The sequence below is a fragment of the Meleagris gallopavo genome, chromosome Z, assembly GCF_000146605.3.
Source record: "Meleagris gallopavo isolate NT-WF06-2002-E0010 breed Aviagen turkey brand Nicholas breeding stock chromosome Z, Turkey_5.1, whole genome shotgun sequence".
Classification (NCBI taxonomy): domain Eukaryota; kingdom Metazoa; phylum Chordata; class Aves; order Galliformes; family Phasianidae; genus Meleagris; species Meleagris gallopavo.
This window is the reverse complement of record NC_015041.2, coordinates 34302981-34319693: the sequence shown is the minus strand read 5'-3', so window position 1 is coordinate 34319693 and position 16713 is coordinate 34302981. Positions and strand designations below refer to the sequence as shown.

Genomic DNA, 16713 nt, shown 5'->3' with positions numbered 1-16713 from the left:
AAATCAATTAAAAAAAAAAAAAATCGATAATGAACAGCATTTTAAGTCCCTTAAGTTACATTCTAGATAGATAAGGCAGGGAGAAATGAAAAAAAAAAAAAGCTCTAACACTAACTAATCAAAAATCTGCAGCTGATTAAAAGAGTCCTGCAAAAGGAAAAACTTATGAATTATTCATAATCTCAACCACGTTGGCAAGCACTCACAGCATTTGTAAAAAGTTCATAGTGGCTCTGTGCTCAGAATGAAATGAACAGAATAAGTCAGTGACTGTTAAGATGCACCATTTTTCTTATTATGCCAAACCATTCACCTATAGCATTCAAAACTGCAAATTCTCTCTTTCCAATACAGATTGAGATAGCAGATGTTTTTGTTCAATTATATTTGAATCCTAAAGTTAAATCGTCAGTGGTGAAAGACTAGTTCACCAACTTACCATGCCACTAAGTTCCCTTTCCCATTGTTTCTCACACCACAGGAAGCAGGAAAACAAAGGAAAAAAATATAGTTAAACAGCAAGATTGAAGGTATTATCTACTCCAACACCAAAGGAAACATAAATTGTGTAATGTACTAGCATAAAGTATAGCAAGTACGTCTCAACATAGGAATATTGGAAATCTCAGAGGAAATTCAAAGAGAAAGTCAACAATAAATGAAAATTCTAAAGAAAAACTAAAATAAGTAAAAAGGATTAGTTAAGAAATAAGTCACAGAAGTAACCACAGAGAACTGAAATACATTCTTGCAAAACACTTCAGTGCTTTAGGCACAAAATGGTACTATTTCCAAATATTTTGCTACACGATTTGTCAGATTGGGTGTTAGGAAAATATTCTTCACCAACAAGTGGTCGGGTACTGGAACAGGTTTCCCAGGCAGTGGTCAGAGCACCAAGCCACTGCAGATCAGAAAGTGCTCAGACAATGTCCTCAGGCACATGATTTGATTTTTAAGTAGTATTGTGTGGAGCTGTAAGTTGGACTTGATGATTGCTGTGCGTCCCTTCCAACTTGGAATATTCTATTCTAAGTGCTTCATCAGACATTATACTTGCCCCTCTGTACTTTGAACACTAGCTTGACTTTTTATTCTGGCATAACTGTGTCAGTGGACAAGGGAAGCACCACTGATGTCATCTATCTGGACTTTAGTAAGGCCTTTAACATGGTTCCTCATAACATCTTTCTCTCCAAACTTTAAGGATATGGATTTGATGGGCAGACTGTTTGATGGACAAGGAATTAATTATGAGATTGTATCCAGAGTGGTGGTCAATGGCTCAATGTCTGGATGGAAATCAGTGATGAGTGGTGTCCCTCAGAGATCAGTACTTGGATCAGCACTCTGGAATCAGCAGCAGGATCAAATGCACCCTCAGCAAGTTTGCAGATGACACCAAGCTGTGTGGTGTGACTGACAGAACTGAAGGACAGGATGCCATTCAGAGAGACCTAGATAGGCTCAAGCAGTTGACACAGGTGAACCTCATGAGGTTCAACAAGGCCAAGTGCAAGATTTTGCAAGTGGGTTGTGGCAACCCTCACTATCAATACAAGCTGGAGGATGTAAGGATTGAGCACAGGTCTCTTGTAAAAGATTCCAGGGTACTAGTGGATGGTAAGCTGGACATAAACCTGCAATGTACCCTTGCAGCCCAGAAAGCCAATCATATTCAAAAAAGAGTGGTCAGCAGGTTGAGGGAGGTGATCCCAACCCTTTTCTCTCTCGAGACCTCTCTTGGAGTACTGTGTCCAGATGTGAGGTACAGGAAAGACAGGGACCTGCTGGGGCATGTCCAGTGGAAGGTCTCTAAAAGAATCCCAGATACAGAACATCTTCTCTAAGACAACACACTGAAGAAACTGAGGCTGTTCAACCTGAAGGGAAGGCTCCAGAGAGACCTGGTAGCAGCCTTTCAGTATCTAAAGGTGGGATATAAGAAAGAAAGGGACAAGGTTTTTTGAAGGGTCTGTTGTGAAAGGACAAGAGGAAATGGTTTCAAACTCAAAGAGAGAGATTTAGATTGGATACAAGGAAGAAGTGCTAATAAGGACTGTGAGGCACTGGAACAGATTACCCAGAGATGTAGATGTCGCATATCTGAAGACATTCAAGGTCAGGCTGAACAGGACTCTGAGCAACCTGATTAATCTGTTAGATGTCCCTGTTCATTGCAGAGGATTTAGATTTGATGACTTTTAAGGGTTCCTTCCCACTCAAACAATTCTATGATTCCACACTTAGCAGCAATCTCGAGTACAGATACGGTCAACATTTTCTTTCTCTAAGGATTCATGCTGGTCAGCAAATATAAAGAACTGTTTGTCCTTGTTAAGCCATTTCATACCACTCAAAATCTACCAACTCCTTCCTACTGCAACACTTGAAGAGCAATTAATTTCTCTCAAAAACAGAAAATGAAGTTTAACAGATCAACTCCTTTCCTGACAGGACACATGCCCACGACTAGATGGGCTACACTCAAGAACTGCTTTTTCCTTGAAAGCCTATCATTAAGAAAGTTTGGATAAACTGAGAAGCAGCAGGAAGAACTCTGCTTAACTTAAGTGGACAAAAGTGAATGAAAAAAAATGGGGAGCACTATGTGGAAGTGAACTCAACTGAGATATGAGCTAGCACATTAGCAAGCTTGTCTCTATTCTAGATCTTCTCTCTTCAAGACCCATTAGAGGAGAGGGAAATAGAGAGATTATTCTTCCTAAAAGGCAGTATGCTTTCAGCATTTACATTATTCCAAATTGAATCCAACATTACCCCCAGATACTTTCTTTCTCGTATGTGTTCTGAAGAAAGTTCACAATGTGAAAATTGAGATGTACTGAACTCAAAACACACACACGGAATTCAAGGCACATACAGAAAAAAACTGTATCAGACACAGAGATACTGCAGTGCCAAAAGTGAAGCTGCATGCCTAGTCTACAATAAAGCAGGCTTTGTCAGCACAAAAGCTGCCATTTCTGCACCACTTGTCCTAGATGCAAGCATCAAGTCAGTCAAACCACTGAAATAAATGGAACAGAAGTTTCAGTGCCATATGGAGAAACATAATACAGTAACAGCCCTCATACTATTTATGATGCAAGTAAAAGAGAAAACATTCCACTTATTGCAAACCTGGTTTACATTTATATGTCCAAAAGTTTCACTGAGAAAAGATAACAGAACAGAAACTTACTGAAAAAACAGTGTATTCAGACATAGTTGTAGAACACCGTGCACATCTTTTAAATGTTTTAAGTAATTTATTTCTCTTAAAGAAAACACCTGAAAGAGTTTCCTTCATAAGTTTACCTGTTGCAAAACAATTGGTATCCACTTTTCCTTGCCTTCTTCAGCTACTTCCAAAGTGTACTTGCTTCTATTTGAGATCATAAAAAATGGAGTAAAAGTTACAATTCTAGTAATATTGAAACTGCTGTTGTTGATAGTGACACCAACCTGCGAGTAGAAAAAATAGTTAGATGCAGTTCTGCTCTGACTTCATTTATATTTCCTGAAAGTACTGAATTCAAAAGATAAACTTCACTTACTTGATAATCTTTTTTATGACTCTTGCATTTCACTGAACCATGACTTCCAACAGTGTCCAGTGAAAACTGATCAGACAGCTCACTGTCCGTTACCATAAGTTGAACCTATAAAGCAGCAGCTTGTATTAATTTTCACTTTACAGACACTGACCTCTGGAATCACATAAAGAGTATACATGTATACATACAAACTTAAGCACATACTGAAAACACCAGTATTTCTACGCATAAGACACAATTGCCATATTGATTCATTCCTCAATTAGTAGTAAGCACCATTAAAAGTCTCTTAGCAAAGTCAAATGGTAAATTACAATTAAACCACAACTCACTAACATCTCAGACAGAATGTAATAAACACAACTGCAAGTATTCAATTTTCAAGTACCACAGTTTCACATTCTTAAACAACTTCTAAGAATTACTTAGAACAAGGACTTTTATTGATGTAGCTTAAATGAGATAAAGGATTGTTTCTTTCTCAGTGGTTTTCCTTCCTGATAAAAGACGAACTTCTCTTTCTTAGGAATATCTGATAAATTTCCTCAAGTATATCTGACAATGTACTTTAATATTTAAGGTTGTCTTATACAGAAGTGCATTAAGTTTCATGATTTTTACAGAACATGAAAGTGTAGATAGCTTTCAAAGTAAAAAAAATAAATTAAAAAAAAAGGCACAGTAAGAGAGAGGGAGTCAGATTTTATTAATTGTAATACCTTATTATTTTGGAGGAAGTTTTTGGGCTGGAAAGAAAACAGCAGCGGCTTTTTGCAATCTGGAGGATGTTTGCGGTGAATGCCATCAGCTTTGTATTGCAACATTCGACCAGTTTTGTTTACCATCCAGTATGGGCTGTGAATTGCTATAACCATTTGCCCAGTTGTGTATGTCACATGGACAGCAATGTCCAGCTCAGTCTTATCCAACTCTGTGATACAGTAAAATGTTGTGAAGCTGATATCTGGTAAGTTACTTTTTATATGGTACTCGCTTTTCCAGTTTTGATCAAGATAATTAAGCAGCTCTAAATCTAGCCTTGTTTGATCCAAGACTGCATTATGAATCTGGGCTGAACATCCATCATGTAGAGTGTGATATTTGTTCCCATTTCCCTTAAAAAAAAGTCACAGTCAAAACCCATATCTATATTGATATTATATATTTCTAAATATTTTTAAAAATCAAGATGAAAGTTATTTGAGAAAAATAATAAAACGTTTGTTACATATTATGTATATATAACTGTGTTACATTCTTTAATATCTATCTTAATACCACATTTTATAAAAAAAACAACACAACAACATATTGTCATTAGCATTTAACACAACATATCTGTCATCAGGTTTAAATCAACATAATGACAGATTTCCTCAACTCAGAATTTATTTCACAAGATTCATAAGAGAGATACAGAAAATAAAATGTTACTTTCAAGCATGTGGCAGAAATCACATTCCCTGACTCTAGTAATTGTGCATTTACGATAAAATGCTATGATGAGATTATTCTACTTGAATCCAAATACTAGTCACTAAGATCATCTGAGAAAAAAGCATTTCAGTGTATTCTATAACTGCATTATTAAGTAGTAGGACATAGTCTGGACATATGCACAGATTAGGACATTTAGTGGTGAGGAACTAATGATGACATCGTACATGTCTTAGGAGTTTTAAATGAGAGCAGCTGGTGCTCAGCTTTCAAAGGCCCACTAGCAGTCAAAGGGCACCTAATTTCACCTGGAATAAATATTCACTTATGCTGTAATTCAAGCAGAAACTTAGTAAAAAGGCAGCAATTGGATAATTCCTTAGCACGGTACTGCTAGAAGTTAATGACAGTTTGTGAAAGAACATAAAATGTTATGTAGAATGCCCTAATTATATTGCTTGAGGCAGTCATAATCTCTAGAAAAAACTACACTGCTTAGTTGGGACCAAGATACACATGGAAAACAGAAAGCAACTCTCACAGGATTAAGTTTAGACAGCATAAATTTCTCTTTGCCTTTGTATCTGTAGTACTGATTATTAAAAACACCATTTTCCCCCATTCTGGTGTCACTTCATTTCTGTAAATACAGACTTCCCAGTAATATCTGTAAAGCCTGCTTCATAAAAACAGTAAAAGAGCAGTTTATTTAAATACAGATTTCAATTAGCTAATCAGCTTTCATAGCAAAAACAGGTAACATCACAAAAACTGGAACACTGAAGAATTACCTCTACAGAGTACGTTATGTGATAAGGAAGAAGATTGTGAAGAAGAACAGAAGGCCATAAATGTACGACATATGAGAAATCCCACTCATCATCTGAGCATAATGAAGATGTCAATGTGTCTTTTACAGTAACAATATTGACGATAAGTGAGTGGTTAGTCGACATCACAGACTGGCATTTCCTTTGTAATAAGCTGTCAACATTTTTCATAATTTCATCAAAAGTAATTCCTTCACACATATCATATTCTCCATCCACTCCATTTTCATCTGCTATGGGTAGCAAACTCAGTACTGATCTGTAAATGAAAGCATTTTTAAACACTCAGTATGAGATTGAATATTTTAATTACTAAAAAGTAGGATGTAATATTAAGACTCTATTTGGATTTTTGAAGATTTCTGACAGTAACTCATTGCCTGCCTTTTTCTTATTTGAATAAGGAAGCTAGAGGTAGATTAGGTCTCACAGGTTCCTGGAGCATTATACTAGTTGCTGTTTTCTGCCTCACATTGCCACACACTTTACTCAAAAAGAAGAGGCTGATGGAGGTTGTTATGAAGGTGCTACTGAATTCATGTACAAGAGCTGCTATATTCCTCTTCCAAGGAAAAGATCTGACTAAACAATCCAACTCTTATGGATCTGTAGGAAGTGCCTTTCTTTCTAGTCATATTAGGCATTAGATTTATGGATTTTTCATAGTCTTGGCTTTTTTAAGGCAACTGCTTTGACCCAGTCAGATGCTTCTTGACTGAAGATTTGACAGTTAATGTTGCATGCCTGTACAAAGGAACTCACCAATGTATCTGTGCAAGGAATCAGAACGTTGCAAAACCTTCTTATTAAATAATTTTATTAAATAGTCTTATTTAGTAAGATACAGAAAGTTAGAAACGTTCATGAAAATAAGAGCACCTTCAGTACATTGTAACTTACTCAACTAAAAATGAAATTGAAGCAGAAGGAATGCTGTCATTGCCTTGTGCCTAACATGGAAGTATTCTATAACTTCTATGACTGCTTTGCAAACTTCAGCACAAAAAAGTTATATATACTAATACTTGCCAGTATGTGTTTATCATCATTAAAAAGAAAAAAAAAAAAGGATTGATGTTTAGGTGAGAACAGAAGGAAGAAGACTTAAAAACTGTCAAAACAAACATCTGCCTACAAGTTAGTAATAGATTAGATAAACAGTACACACACACACTGCAATTTCAATTGGGTGTTAGCTTGCAGGTGTTAATAGCATAGATAAACTGTAAGACAAGTCTTTCAAAAATTGACAAGTCCTATTCTACATCAGTGATGTAGTTTAAGTGTATTACATTCAATGTTATATTTCAGTATCTCTTAAAAAAAAAAGAAAAAGACAAAAAGCAGCTGTAACTTATAACTAGACATCATTCCATCAAAAAAATATCTATTTGTGGATAGCAATGGTAGCAATGGTAGCAATGGGAAATGGACTTTTATTTTTTAACATAGTTATTTGCATGCAATAATCAGCAACGTATAAGCATATTATTGGATAGAAGAATAATCTAATAAACTACCTGTATGAGGATAATGGTATGTTGAATTCATTCTCTGGTGATGCAGTCCCAAGACATCTTCCTTCATCAAAAATAGTGAAAGGGATTGAAAAATGATTCCTTATCTAAACAAAATAAAAATCCAGCAATATACATAAGGAAATACTTGTAAGACAAACTGTTATGAGTTGAACAGAGCACAGAATAAGTACTTTCTCACTATTTATCTTACCCATTTCCCATTCAAACTCAAGTATTTCAAAAGGATTCTCTAATAACAGAAAATCTAATTGAACAATATTTTGCAATCTGAACTCCAGCTCCTTCATATCCAATGTTTTAGTACCTTTGAAAAAGCTTTTTATTTTTTAAAATCTCTTCTAATCTATTTTATAATGCATACTTGCAAAGTTACATGAATTGCTGAGATCAGTTTGCAAACTGCTTTTTAAAATGATTTTAAAGACTATGAGATCATCTACATTCATTAAAAAGAAAATAATTAAAAAGTAAATGAAACTACAATGCAGGAAAGGATCCTGGTTATATACCTGGATAGGAGAACGAATAGTTATCATTTTGCTTCCTTCAACAGTATCAATTTGGCAGACAATGGACCTTTCAACACCTGACTCCTCATGTCTTACTTTGTAAATACACCGACCCACTTTAGTCAGCGGAATCTTCTCGACAGTAGAATGATTATGTGGACCTAGAATTTGCAAAGCCAGAAACAAAACATTCAAAAGGAGAATTAAGATATATTTAAAAAAAAGAGAAAGATGTGTTCAAGAGTATTTGCTATAGCGTTCAATCTGTAAAAAAAAAAAATAATAAAAAAAATAAAAAATTAAAGCAGATGAAAAAGTACAATGATCCCTTTTAGTCTAACTGACAATCTTGTCATGGGACCAAACAGGAAAGATTCCTTTTTCCTCCACACAGGAAAAGGAGTAAATGAACCTGTAACTTAAATACCTCGCAGCTGTTGCCTCTGCTAATAACATCAGTGCCTACAAATAAATATTTACAAAATCTAATGGCTTATTAATAGGGTATTGCACATATATATTGCAAAAAACAATTCTATAACTATAAACTATAAACAAATAATCTGGTCACAAGTGGTTTGAGACATCAATCTTGAAAAACTGTCAATTGGTATAACAAACCAACATACATGGTTAACTCAAACCATCAAAAACAGCTAAATTTTAGCTATAACTATATTTAAATTATTTAAAACATTTTTTCTTGACTTTTCCCTCAAGGAAACATGCATATATACAACACTCAGTACTGTTAGAAACTAAAATGTTGTAAAAATAGACAGCTCCATTATGCACTAATATGTGACTATAAACAAAAAAGTAATTGCAGTAAAATTATGAAACAACAATTAGTAATCTAATAAATTATCATAACGGAAAGCTTATGCTACAGAAATTAACAAGATATGCATGACTTTTAGCTATGAAGGCCAGATAAGTATTTCAAAAACTAGCATGCATCTACAGTCCAAAGAAACAATGCTTTCATGTCAGTAAACACTGGATAACCATGTGACAAATACAAGGTGCATTACAAAGTATTTACAAAAAATGATGGTTTGTGAATTTTGGAACTTACAGATTTGAATATAAAACCTTTTGCTACTCAGGGTTGTCATTGCTGTGAACTGTTCACTCTCACTTTTAGATCTGACATATTCCATATTTAAACTACCTCCGTCTTTTAAATCAAATATTTTTGCTCCAAATTCAACATCGAGGACACTGAAAGAATCACTAGGCAAGACAGTGATGGCAAGTCCCAAAGAATTTATTAGTACAAATGGCGCTTGGTCTTTTTTGAAGATATCTGAAGTTTGACTAGCTGCTTCAGCAAATGCCTGGAAAGTAAAGATACAAAACATAAGTAAATGGAGTAAGGCTTCAACAAGAGAATTTGTGCAAATATTCACTTAACGGAAATCTGACACTGTATAGTAAAGTTATCTTTCTTACCGTTCCCAAGTTACTCAACATTTGCAGTCCACATTTGGATAATGTAATATTCAGCTGGTCTTTTGAGGAAACACTTATTACTGTTTTATATTCTGGAATTTTATAGTTTTCTTCTTCTGCATCTGATTCAACTAATGCTTTTTTAGCTTTCTTCTTCATCTGAAAGAAGATTTTTTTTTTTTTTTAAGAATTCTTATCATTTTTTCTGCAGAGGAAGTTTCATCTCAATACTTTTTATTTCCTCTCCTCTTCCCACTTCTATGCCCTATACCGATATTCCTATTTCATTCGTATTTCTATTTTCAAGTTAAAACAAGAAAAGAGAAGGAATAAAGAAGGCAATAGGCAATGAATAGATCTCAGGCATGAATGAAATTCCAGTAACAGAGCTAAATACATTATTTTTCATCCCTCTTCCTTAATAATATACTTACCTACTTTGAGACCAGAATCAGCATAGTCTCTTACTAAAAGGTGAAGAGTTATGATTGCTTGTTTGTTGCTTGGTTTATTTTCCCCAAAGAATAATTTAAATGAAAGATTTTCCCAGAGTTAAGCTTTGGAAAACATACCTTGATTTCAAGAATCCATGGTTTAAATAAGTCAGTCTTCTCTATTTCTAGTGGCTCAAGTAAAGGTTCCCAAACTCCAAACATCTCATTAAAATAGTGCACCTATCGGAAATGCAAATGTCAGTTAAGAAATTATACACTACTTAAAATACTAGAAGACATATACTATGTATATTTTAAGGGACTTAAAATTCTGATTTACAGATATATTAATTTCTTCAGGAACAAAAAAAAAAGAAAAAAAGAAAGATAATCAGGCTAGACTTTTAGTTAGCTCCCTTCATAAAACGAAGAAAATGCATAATGAAATAAATGATGCATTTAAGTCTCTACTATAAGTTCTCTTTCCAAAAAAGTTTTATATGCTCTCTCATTTAAAATATAATTTTAGTTTAAATTCTAGGTACTGAAAGCTACTTCTAGGTGCTACAAAATAAGGAAGAATCTACCTACAAGAGTTACTTAATTTTACATTATTAATTTCCAAATATAAGCCAGTTTGGAAGACTCATATAAGATACTGATACCACATAATATTTGAAAGTAGGACACATTAATATATTCTGTAGTAATCTTAATTTAACATCATTCATGAGTTTTAGCCTGTGGTTCTTCAAAATTTAATATCGTCACAATAAGCATTCAGGACACTATAGAGAGTATTAATATGTATAAATTTGAGACTGTATGATCTCAATTGCTGCCATTAATATAGTAAATCTAATGCATTAGATTTTCTGCTTTCACTACTTTAGCATCTTATCCACTCCTGCTCCTACAACGGATGTCTTCGAGAGTTCAATCATCAAATATACAGATCATTTCTCTTTTATATTCTAAATAATATAATGAGGTAATATACTAAGGAAATTCTTTCCTTCTTTCCTTATCTAGAATTTCTCACCTCTAGCTCAAGCTGAGAATGTAGGTTGATGAGAGTACTCCAGTTTTTGACTTCTCCTAGAAATGAGGACTTGGCTAAGAGCATTGGTACAGTTCGGTGCCCAACCCCAGCTTCAAGTGTAAGAACAACAGATTCTATACTCATTTTCAATAACTGCCCTGTGGGAACCAGTTCAGTGATTGGACTTGTGTCTTCACTTTCATTTGACTCTTCAAGAAACCACAATTTTAGATCTTTTAAGTCTTTCATATTCCACAAGCCTGGAGGAGTTTGACTAATCTCTTCTTCTGTTGTTTCTGCAGTTCGATAAAGGGCGGAGGTAATAGTTATTACTGTATTTATGATTATTGGTGAAACCTACAAATAGGAAGTTGGAAAAATTGGAAATCAGAAGCTAGCACAGGAAGAAAAGTCAGCTACCTTCAGACAAAACAATCATAACTAATTACATTAACAAAATAGTTTTCTACAGACATCTTTCCTCACATTTGAAAACACATTTCTTTCCACAAGCTATATTTTAATCTGTTCATATTTTCAACCTTTCTGCCAGACAAGATCTTTCAAAACTACATTATTGAGTGTCATACTTCAAATGCTGAGTCGGCACTTCACACATTCTTGTAAAACTTAGGCTTTTGTGACTTACTTGTTATTCATCAATTTTATTTGTTTTTACATGCCAAAGCAGCAAGGTGATCTGATGAAAAACAGAAACAATTTACCATTTCAGTCATTCTTGATTTTTAGTTTTTATCTTTTTAAAGAGACATATCCCATAAGTAACTTTGAAGCCATCTGAGCAGGAAGGAGTAGAAGAAAAAGTAAAATAAAATTCTACCTACTTTTACTGTCAGAGATTTAATCATTAGATCAGCTGACTGTGGATTATTACCAGACCGTTTCATTTCAAAGAAGAAGTCGCAAGGCTGTAATACCTACACAAAAGAGTAAAAAATACATGTTGAGAAAAAAAAAATAATATCATTTAAAATACCACACATCAAGAACATTGAAAATATATTGCCTATTCTTCAAAATTAAAAGTAATCCGAACACTATGTGAAATGTGTTCCAGTGTAAAGAAAAACAAGCATCAGAAATATAACCTCAGTAAAGTACCAAATATCAGCTACAGCAAAATGTATCACACTACAGCAATGTCTTTATTTAGGTAAAGTTTGCAGATGTCTTCAAATACTACATGCATATCATGTTTGTAAATTTTGAGGAGAATCAGACTTGACAATTAATGACACAGTAACAACATATCAAATAAATAAATGACTTTTTCAATCATATTCAGTTCCAGCTTGACTTTATAATCAGCCCTTGCATATTCCCATTTATCAATATAACAAAACTCATAGCTCTGTTTGATTAATAAAGTAAGCAAATGTAGTTAGATTCTGCTAATATTTTATTGACAGCAAAATTTGCTCCCAAGTCAACTACCTGAGATGGTAAGTGACTGAAAAACATATATTTCCAGAAATGCTACTTTTGTGACCTTTCCCAACATCTCTATCCATATCTAAATCAGATGCTGCTGACACAGAAATACCCTGAATCAGTTTTACCAAGCAAGTTTGATTTAACAATTTTTGTTCGCATTATTATTTTATCCATTGTTGCTCAAATTCATCATTTTATTTTTTGTGGTACAACAAGAAATGAAAATACTACATTCTAAGGCACATGTATGCAGAAATGCAGGAAAAGAACCTCACTGCACCACGCTACTCTTAAAGCAGGGGTTAGTTTTCACATCTCACGTGATAAAATCTATTTATAAGAAGAAAAAAAAAAAAAAATCTATCGCATGTGTTCCAAAAGTTTAGATATTATAAAAACTTCACGTTAATACAAATATCCAGAACCTTGTGATCTTCATAAAATATCATGTCAGATGTTTCATTTCTTGACTAAAGACAGTGGAATCTCATTTGAATCTCTAGTTCACTGATAATTTTATGAATCATTTACAGTAAGCTATTCATAAAATTATCAGAATCACAATCAGAAACTTTCCATTCTGTCTGTGACTCCTTGCTATACACTCACATACTTATTTAATGGAAAGTTTCAGACTGAAATTCCAAACTTGCTACGTGGCATTTAAAACAGAGTATTCTTGCAAACCGCCAGTCATTTGGCTTACACAGGATGTAAGAAATGAATACCATTTTTTCTCCTCTTGGATCTTAATTTTGACCTTGTCATTGAAAGAAACCTCAAAGCTACACATTAAGATAAGATTTTTTTTGTCTGATCTGACAAGAACAAAAGCAACAATATAAACCAAACACAGAATTTTATTCATGTATACATAATATAAAACTTCAGAAATAACTTTTATTCTAGTAGCATAAGTTACACAGTGCCTTTTAAATACAAACTGGATGTTTTTAAACTTACCGTAGTTACATTCCCTTTCCTTTTTTCTGGAAGAAATGGGCACGCTTTTACTTGTACCTCTTTAACAGCAGCTGTCATGCTGTACCTTTCAGGACTATTTTTAATGAAGACCTCACACTGTGCTGTAACTACCAAAGCAGGAGCATCACTTCTTGTTAATTCAGCCACAAACACAATTTCTGGATTTTTAACAATAATGTTCATTTCCATCATAGATACAGGCTGCAGAGGTGCTTCAAAAATAGAAATTCAGTTAGGTCAATTGTTCAAAGCTTAAACAGTTGTTACTTACATCTCTTTTTTATTTATAACATTAGAACTGTTTTAAAGATTTACCAGCAAGATCAGCTAAGGTTTATGGTGCAGGAAAACAAAATCAACGACAACTAGCTTTGTAGATTTGATGTGAATTTTCTGAGGCACAGAAGCCTAAAAATCCCATTACCAGTTCTGGTTCTCTAATGATTATTTCTAATGTCAGATATACTCTTTATAGTGTTGGACTCTAAATTGATTACTCAAGTTAGAAATTTTTTCTGTGATGTATGGAGAAGAGCAAATCAATGGACAAATGAAACGACAATAGTTCTGAGTAGCTATTGGGCTGAATTCAACCATTCATTGAGAATGCTAAGACAATCAAACAAATTTAGGGTTGTCAAATCTAACTGTCATTTTCACTTTATTGTAGCAACATATTTTTAGTTGTTCCTATTTTTGATCCTACTTATAAATTTCATTTATAAGTAAAGGCTGAGGGACATGAGACAATTTCTTTATTGCAAAGAAGGAAACATTAATGGTTAAAAAAAAGCTGCTCTATGCACATAGATAATGGAAATAACATGAAAAGAGTATAATAATTTTAAGAATGTTATAAATACTGAAAGTAACTGGATATTTAAATATAATTTTTTTCACTATTTCCAGCACATACCTTGCTCTTTTAAAGGTAAGGAGTGCCTGAGATTTCTCTGTGCTGCAGCACTTTCTGCGTTAGCTTTTAGGAATATATCTGCAACTGTAAGTAGAAATTCCATGCTTGCACAAAGATATATCTCTTGAACAATCACATCAAGAACAGTGCCATCTCTCCCCTGCTTATAGCTTATATCCATCATAACTTTCTTTTCAAATCCGTGCTTCATTTCCACCATCCTGAAAGACCATTAAGACAGCATTCAGCGAAACAATAAGAAAACAACCACAAATAACTGAAAGATAATCTAGGATCTCACTCCAGCTGCAAAACTTGAATAAGACTGAATTTAAAAAGTAATACTGAAAACTTTATAGCATAATCAATGCTTTAAAGAATAATCCAATCAACATGAACATAAATTCTACAAAACTTCAAAAATGACAGGACTCCTACATAGTAGCAATTAAAGAGGTTTATAATTTTAACAGTTCAAAATGAAATCAAACCATCACAATTACTTGCTGACTTATGAAAGTGTTGCACTTTTACTTGATAAAGAGTGACAAACTTAAGTAATCTTAGTATTATTTCCCCACTGTTTTATTAAACATGAAAGTAAAAGTTGTTTCCACCTGCACTGAGCCACTTCATATCCAAATTTTGTTTATAGCATTTATATTGGTCTCTCACAAACACCGTGAGGAAGAAATGGCCAAAAGGACATGGATCTTCTTCATGTGTACAGAAACTGTAGCACATACATAAAGGACTATTCTTATAAAAAATCTGCTGATTTAGCAGAACACTAGATGCAAATCATGGATATTTGCAGCTCTTGGGCAAACTCCAGTTAAATAGTATTTCATGTTGAAACACAGACCTTGGTGTAGCCTTGTGGATTGCCTGTCTTTCATCATCTAATGTACAGTCTGCTAACTTGACCGAAGCATTCATTGAGCCATCTGATAACATTTTCACAGCGGCTGACATCAACAGCAACTTAAACTCTGCAAGCTTCAAAAGATCATCTCTCTGATCCAAATTTGTACCCTGTGTAAATGAAGTGAAAATACATTTGTATGTTTGCTTACAGGAAATCGAAATTACACACATTACTTTATTTGATAAGAATTCTAACAATTTAAATAAACTCAGTAGTAAAACAAAAGAGAAAATAAAAAATCAATAATATACTGAGAAAGCTCCTCATAAACAAAGCTTCAGTTTTCTACTGGATTGCTAGAGTAAGATTACATTAATGAAGGGGAGATGTTTAAGAGAAAGTAGAACTGTCATATACAATTTATAATGGTTTGCCATTTTACGTTAAAAATTACAAAGTAGACGTAGAAATGTCAAATGTGAGAAATTAAGTTTGTCCTATGCAAAAACACACTGTATAGCCAGATACAGGAGAAGTTTTCAAGCTCCAGTACAAAACACTACAAGCTTACAATAAATTACTAACAAACTTCCAGTCAGACACTTGCTGACAAATTTTATAAATTTAAACCAAGAAGAGGACATAGGCATTCATACTAAGATACAAATTCTAAAGGCCTCTCTCCACAAGTTGATTAATATGTTCACACATGAATGTATCAATAGAAGAAAGTCTACATAGCCCTCTTTTTTTTTTCCCCCCAAAATTCTTTCTATCAAGATGAGCTTTCAGACTTGAAGATACAGAAGCTTCCAGCCAGATACGATGTGCTATGATTTTTTATTCTCTACCTTGACAAGTGATTAAAGTAATTAATAAAATAATTAATAAAATAATTAAAATAATAGTTTGTTATTTATATTTTGTTTGTTACTACTGCTGGAAATCACTCTTTGCAGATAAACTAAAATACTACTGTTATTAACTTAAAAGACTCTACATATTTTTTTTGTTCCATGTAATCAAAATTATACTTACCTGTTTTGAATTTGAATTATATAACACTAAAGTCAAAGAGTCGAATCTGAAATCCAGTTTTAGTGTTGTTTTTATTTTCACAGGTGAATGCAATTCCACCACAGCTGATGTCACAAGAGTTACACCTTTCAGAAATCAGAAGAACACTTCAATATTTAAGAACTTATTTGCTGACAGCAAATAAGAAAAAATATATTCTGACAAATGACTAGAAGAGATTACAGCTTCCCTATTCTTCCACATGTAAATCCATTTCAATTAAATCCAATCCAATTCTTGTTGGCAAAGCCACACACGTTTGAGAAAACACTCTTTTTGTGGTTTCCACGTACAACTTTGATTATTTTAAGACAAAGATGTAAAACATCCCTTAATGGTATACTCTATTGTGTAAATAAATATTCCACAAAATACAATTTCTGAACCCTCTTTGCTTTGTTTTTGAGTATGTGCTGAACAGTTTATGGTCAGTTATTCCTACTCAATAGAGACAACTGTAGCAATGTCATAATTAGGCTCAACATAGATCATCACAGTGCCATGGCAGCCTGGAAGGCACATACTCTGAGAAGTGGCTTTGGGCACTTAGGTTGTTCAAGAAAAGGAAGACAGAAAAAGAGGCTGAGAGATGACCTTACTGTACT

The 16713-nt window shown here is 33.7% G+C and overlaps 2 protein-coding genes across 2 annotated transcripts in view; both read right to left on the bottom strand.

Moving 5' to 3' along the window:
* Positions 1-11247, bottom strand: part of LOC116217539 (vacuolar protein sorting-associated protein 13A-like) — a 13998-nt gene extending 2751 nt beyond the window's left edge. Inside the window, exons 1-2 of the mRNA XM_031557323.1 lie at positions 11242-11247; positions 2368-2370 (exon numbers count right to left, since the gene is read on the bottom strand). The gene's annotated coding sequence lies outside the window, so the exon portion shown is untranslated. The remainder of the gene's footprint in view (positions 1-2367; positions 2371-11241) is intronic.
* VPS13A (vacuolar protein sorting 13 homolog A) overlaps positions 1-16713 on the bottom strand; it is a gene marked incomplete at its 5' end in the record, with an annotated part of 68961 nt that overhangs the window by 27933 nt on the left and 24315 nt on the right. Inside the window, 15 exons of the mRNA XM_010725764.3 lie at positions 3318-3468; positions 3561-3665; positions 4280-4675; positions 5789-6086; positions 7348-7451; positions 7878-8038; positions 8956-9217; positions 9333-9491; positions 9905-10006; positions 10809-11165; positions 11654-11746; positions 13227-13459; positions 14164-14384; positions 15029-15198; positions 16070-16194. Coding sequence (XP_010724066.3) covers positions 3318-3468; positions 3561-3665; positions 4280-4675; positions 5789-6086; positions 7348-7451; positions 7878-8038; positions 8956-9217; positions 9333-9491; positions 9905-10006; positions 10809-11165; positions 11654-11746; positions 13227-13459; positions 14164-14384; positions 15029-15198; positions 16070-16194 — 2937 coding nt within the window. The remainder of the gene's footprint in view (positions 1-3317; positions 3469-3560; positions 3666-4279; positions 4676-5788; positions 6087-7347; positions 7452-7877; positions 8039-8955; positions 9218-9332; positions 9492-9904; positions 10007-10808; positions 11166-11653; positions 11747-13226; positions 13460-14163; positions 14385-15028; positions 15199-16069; positions 16195-16713) is intronic.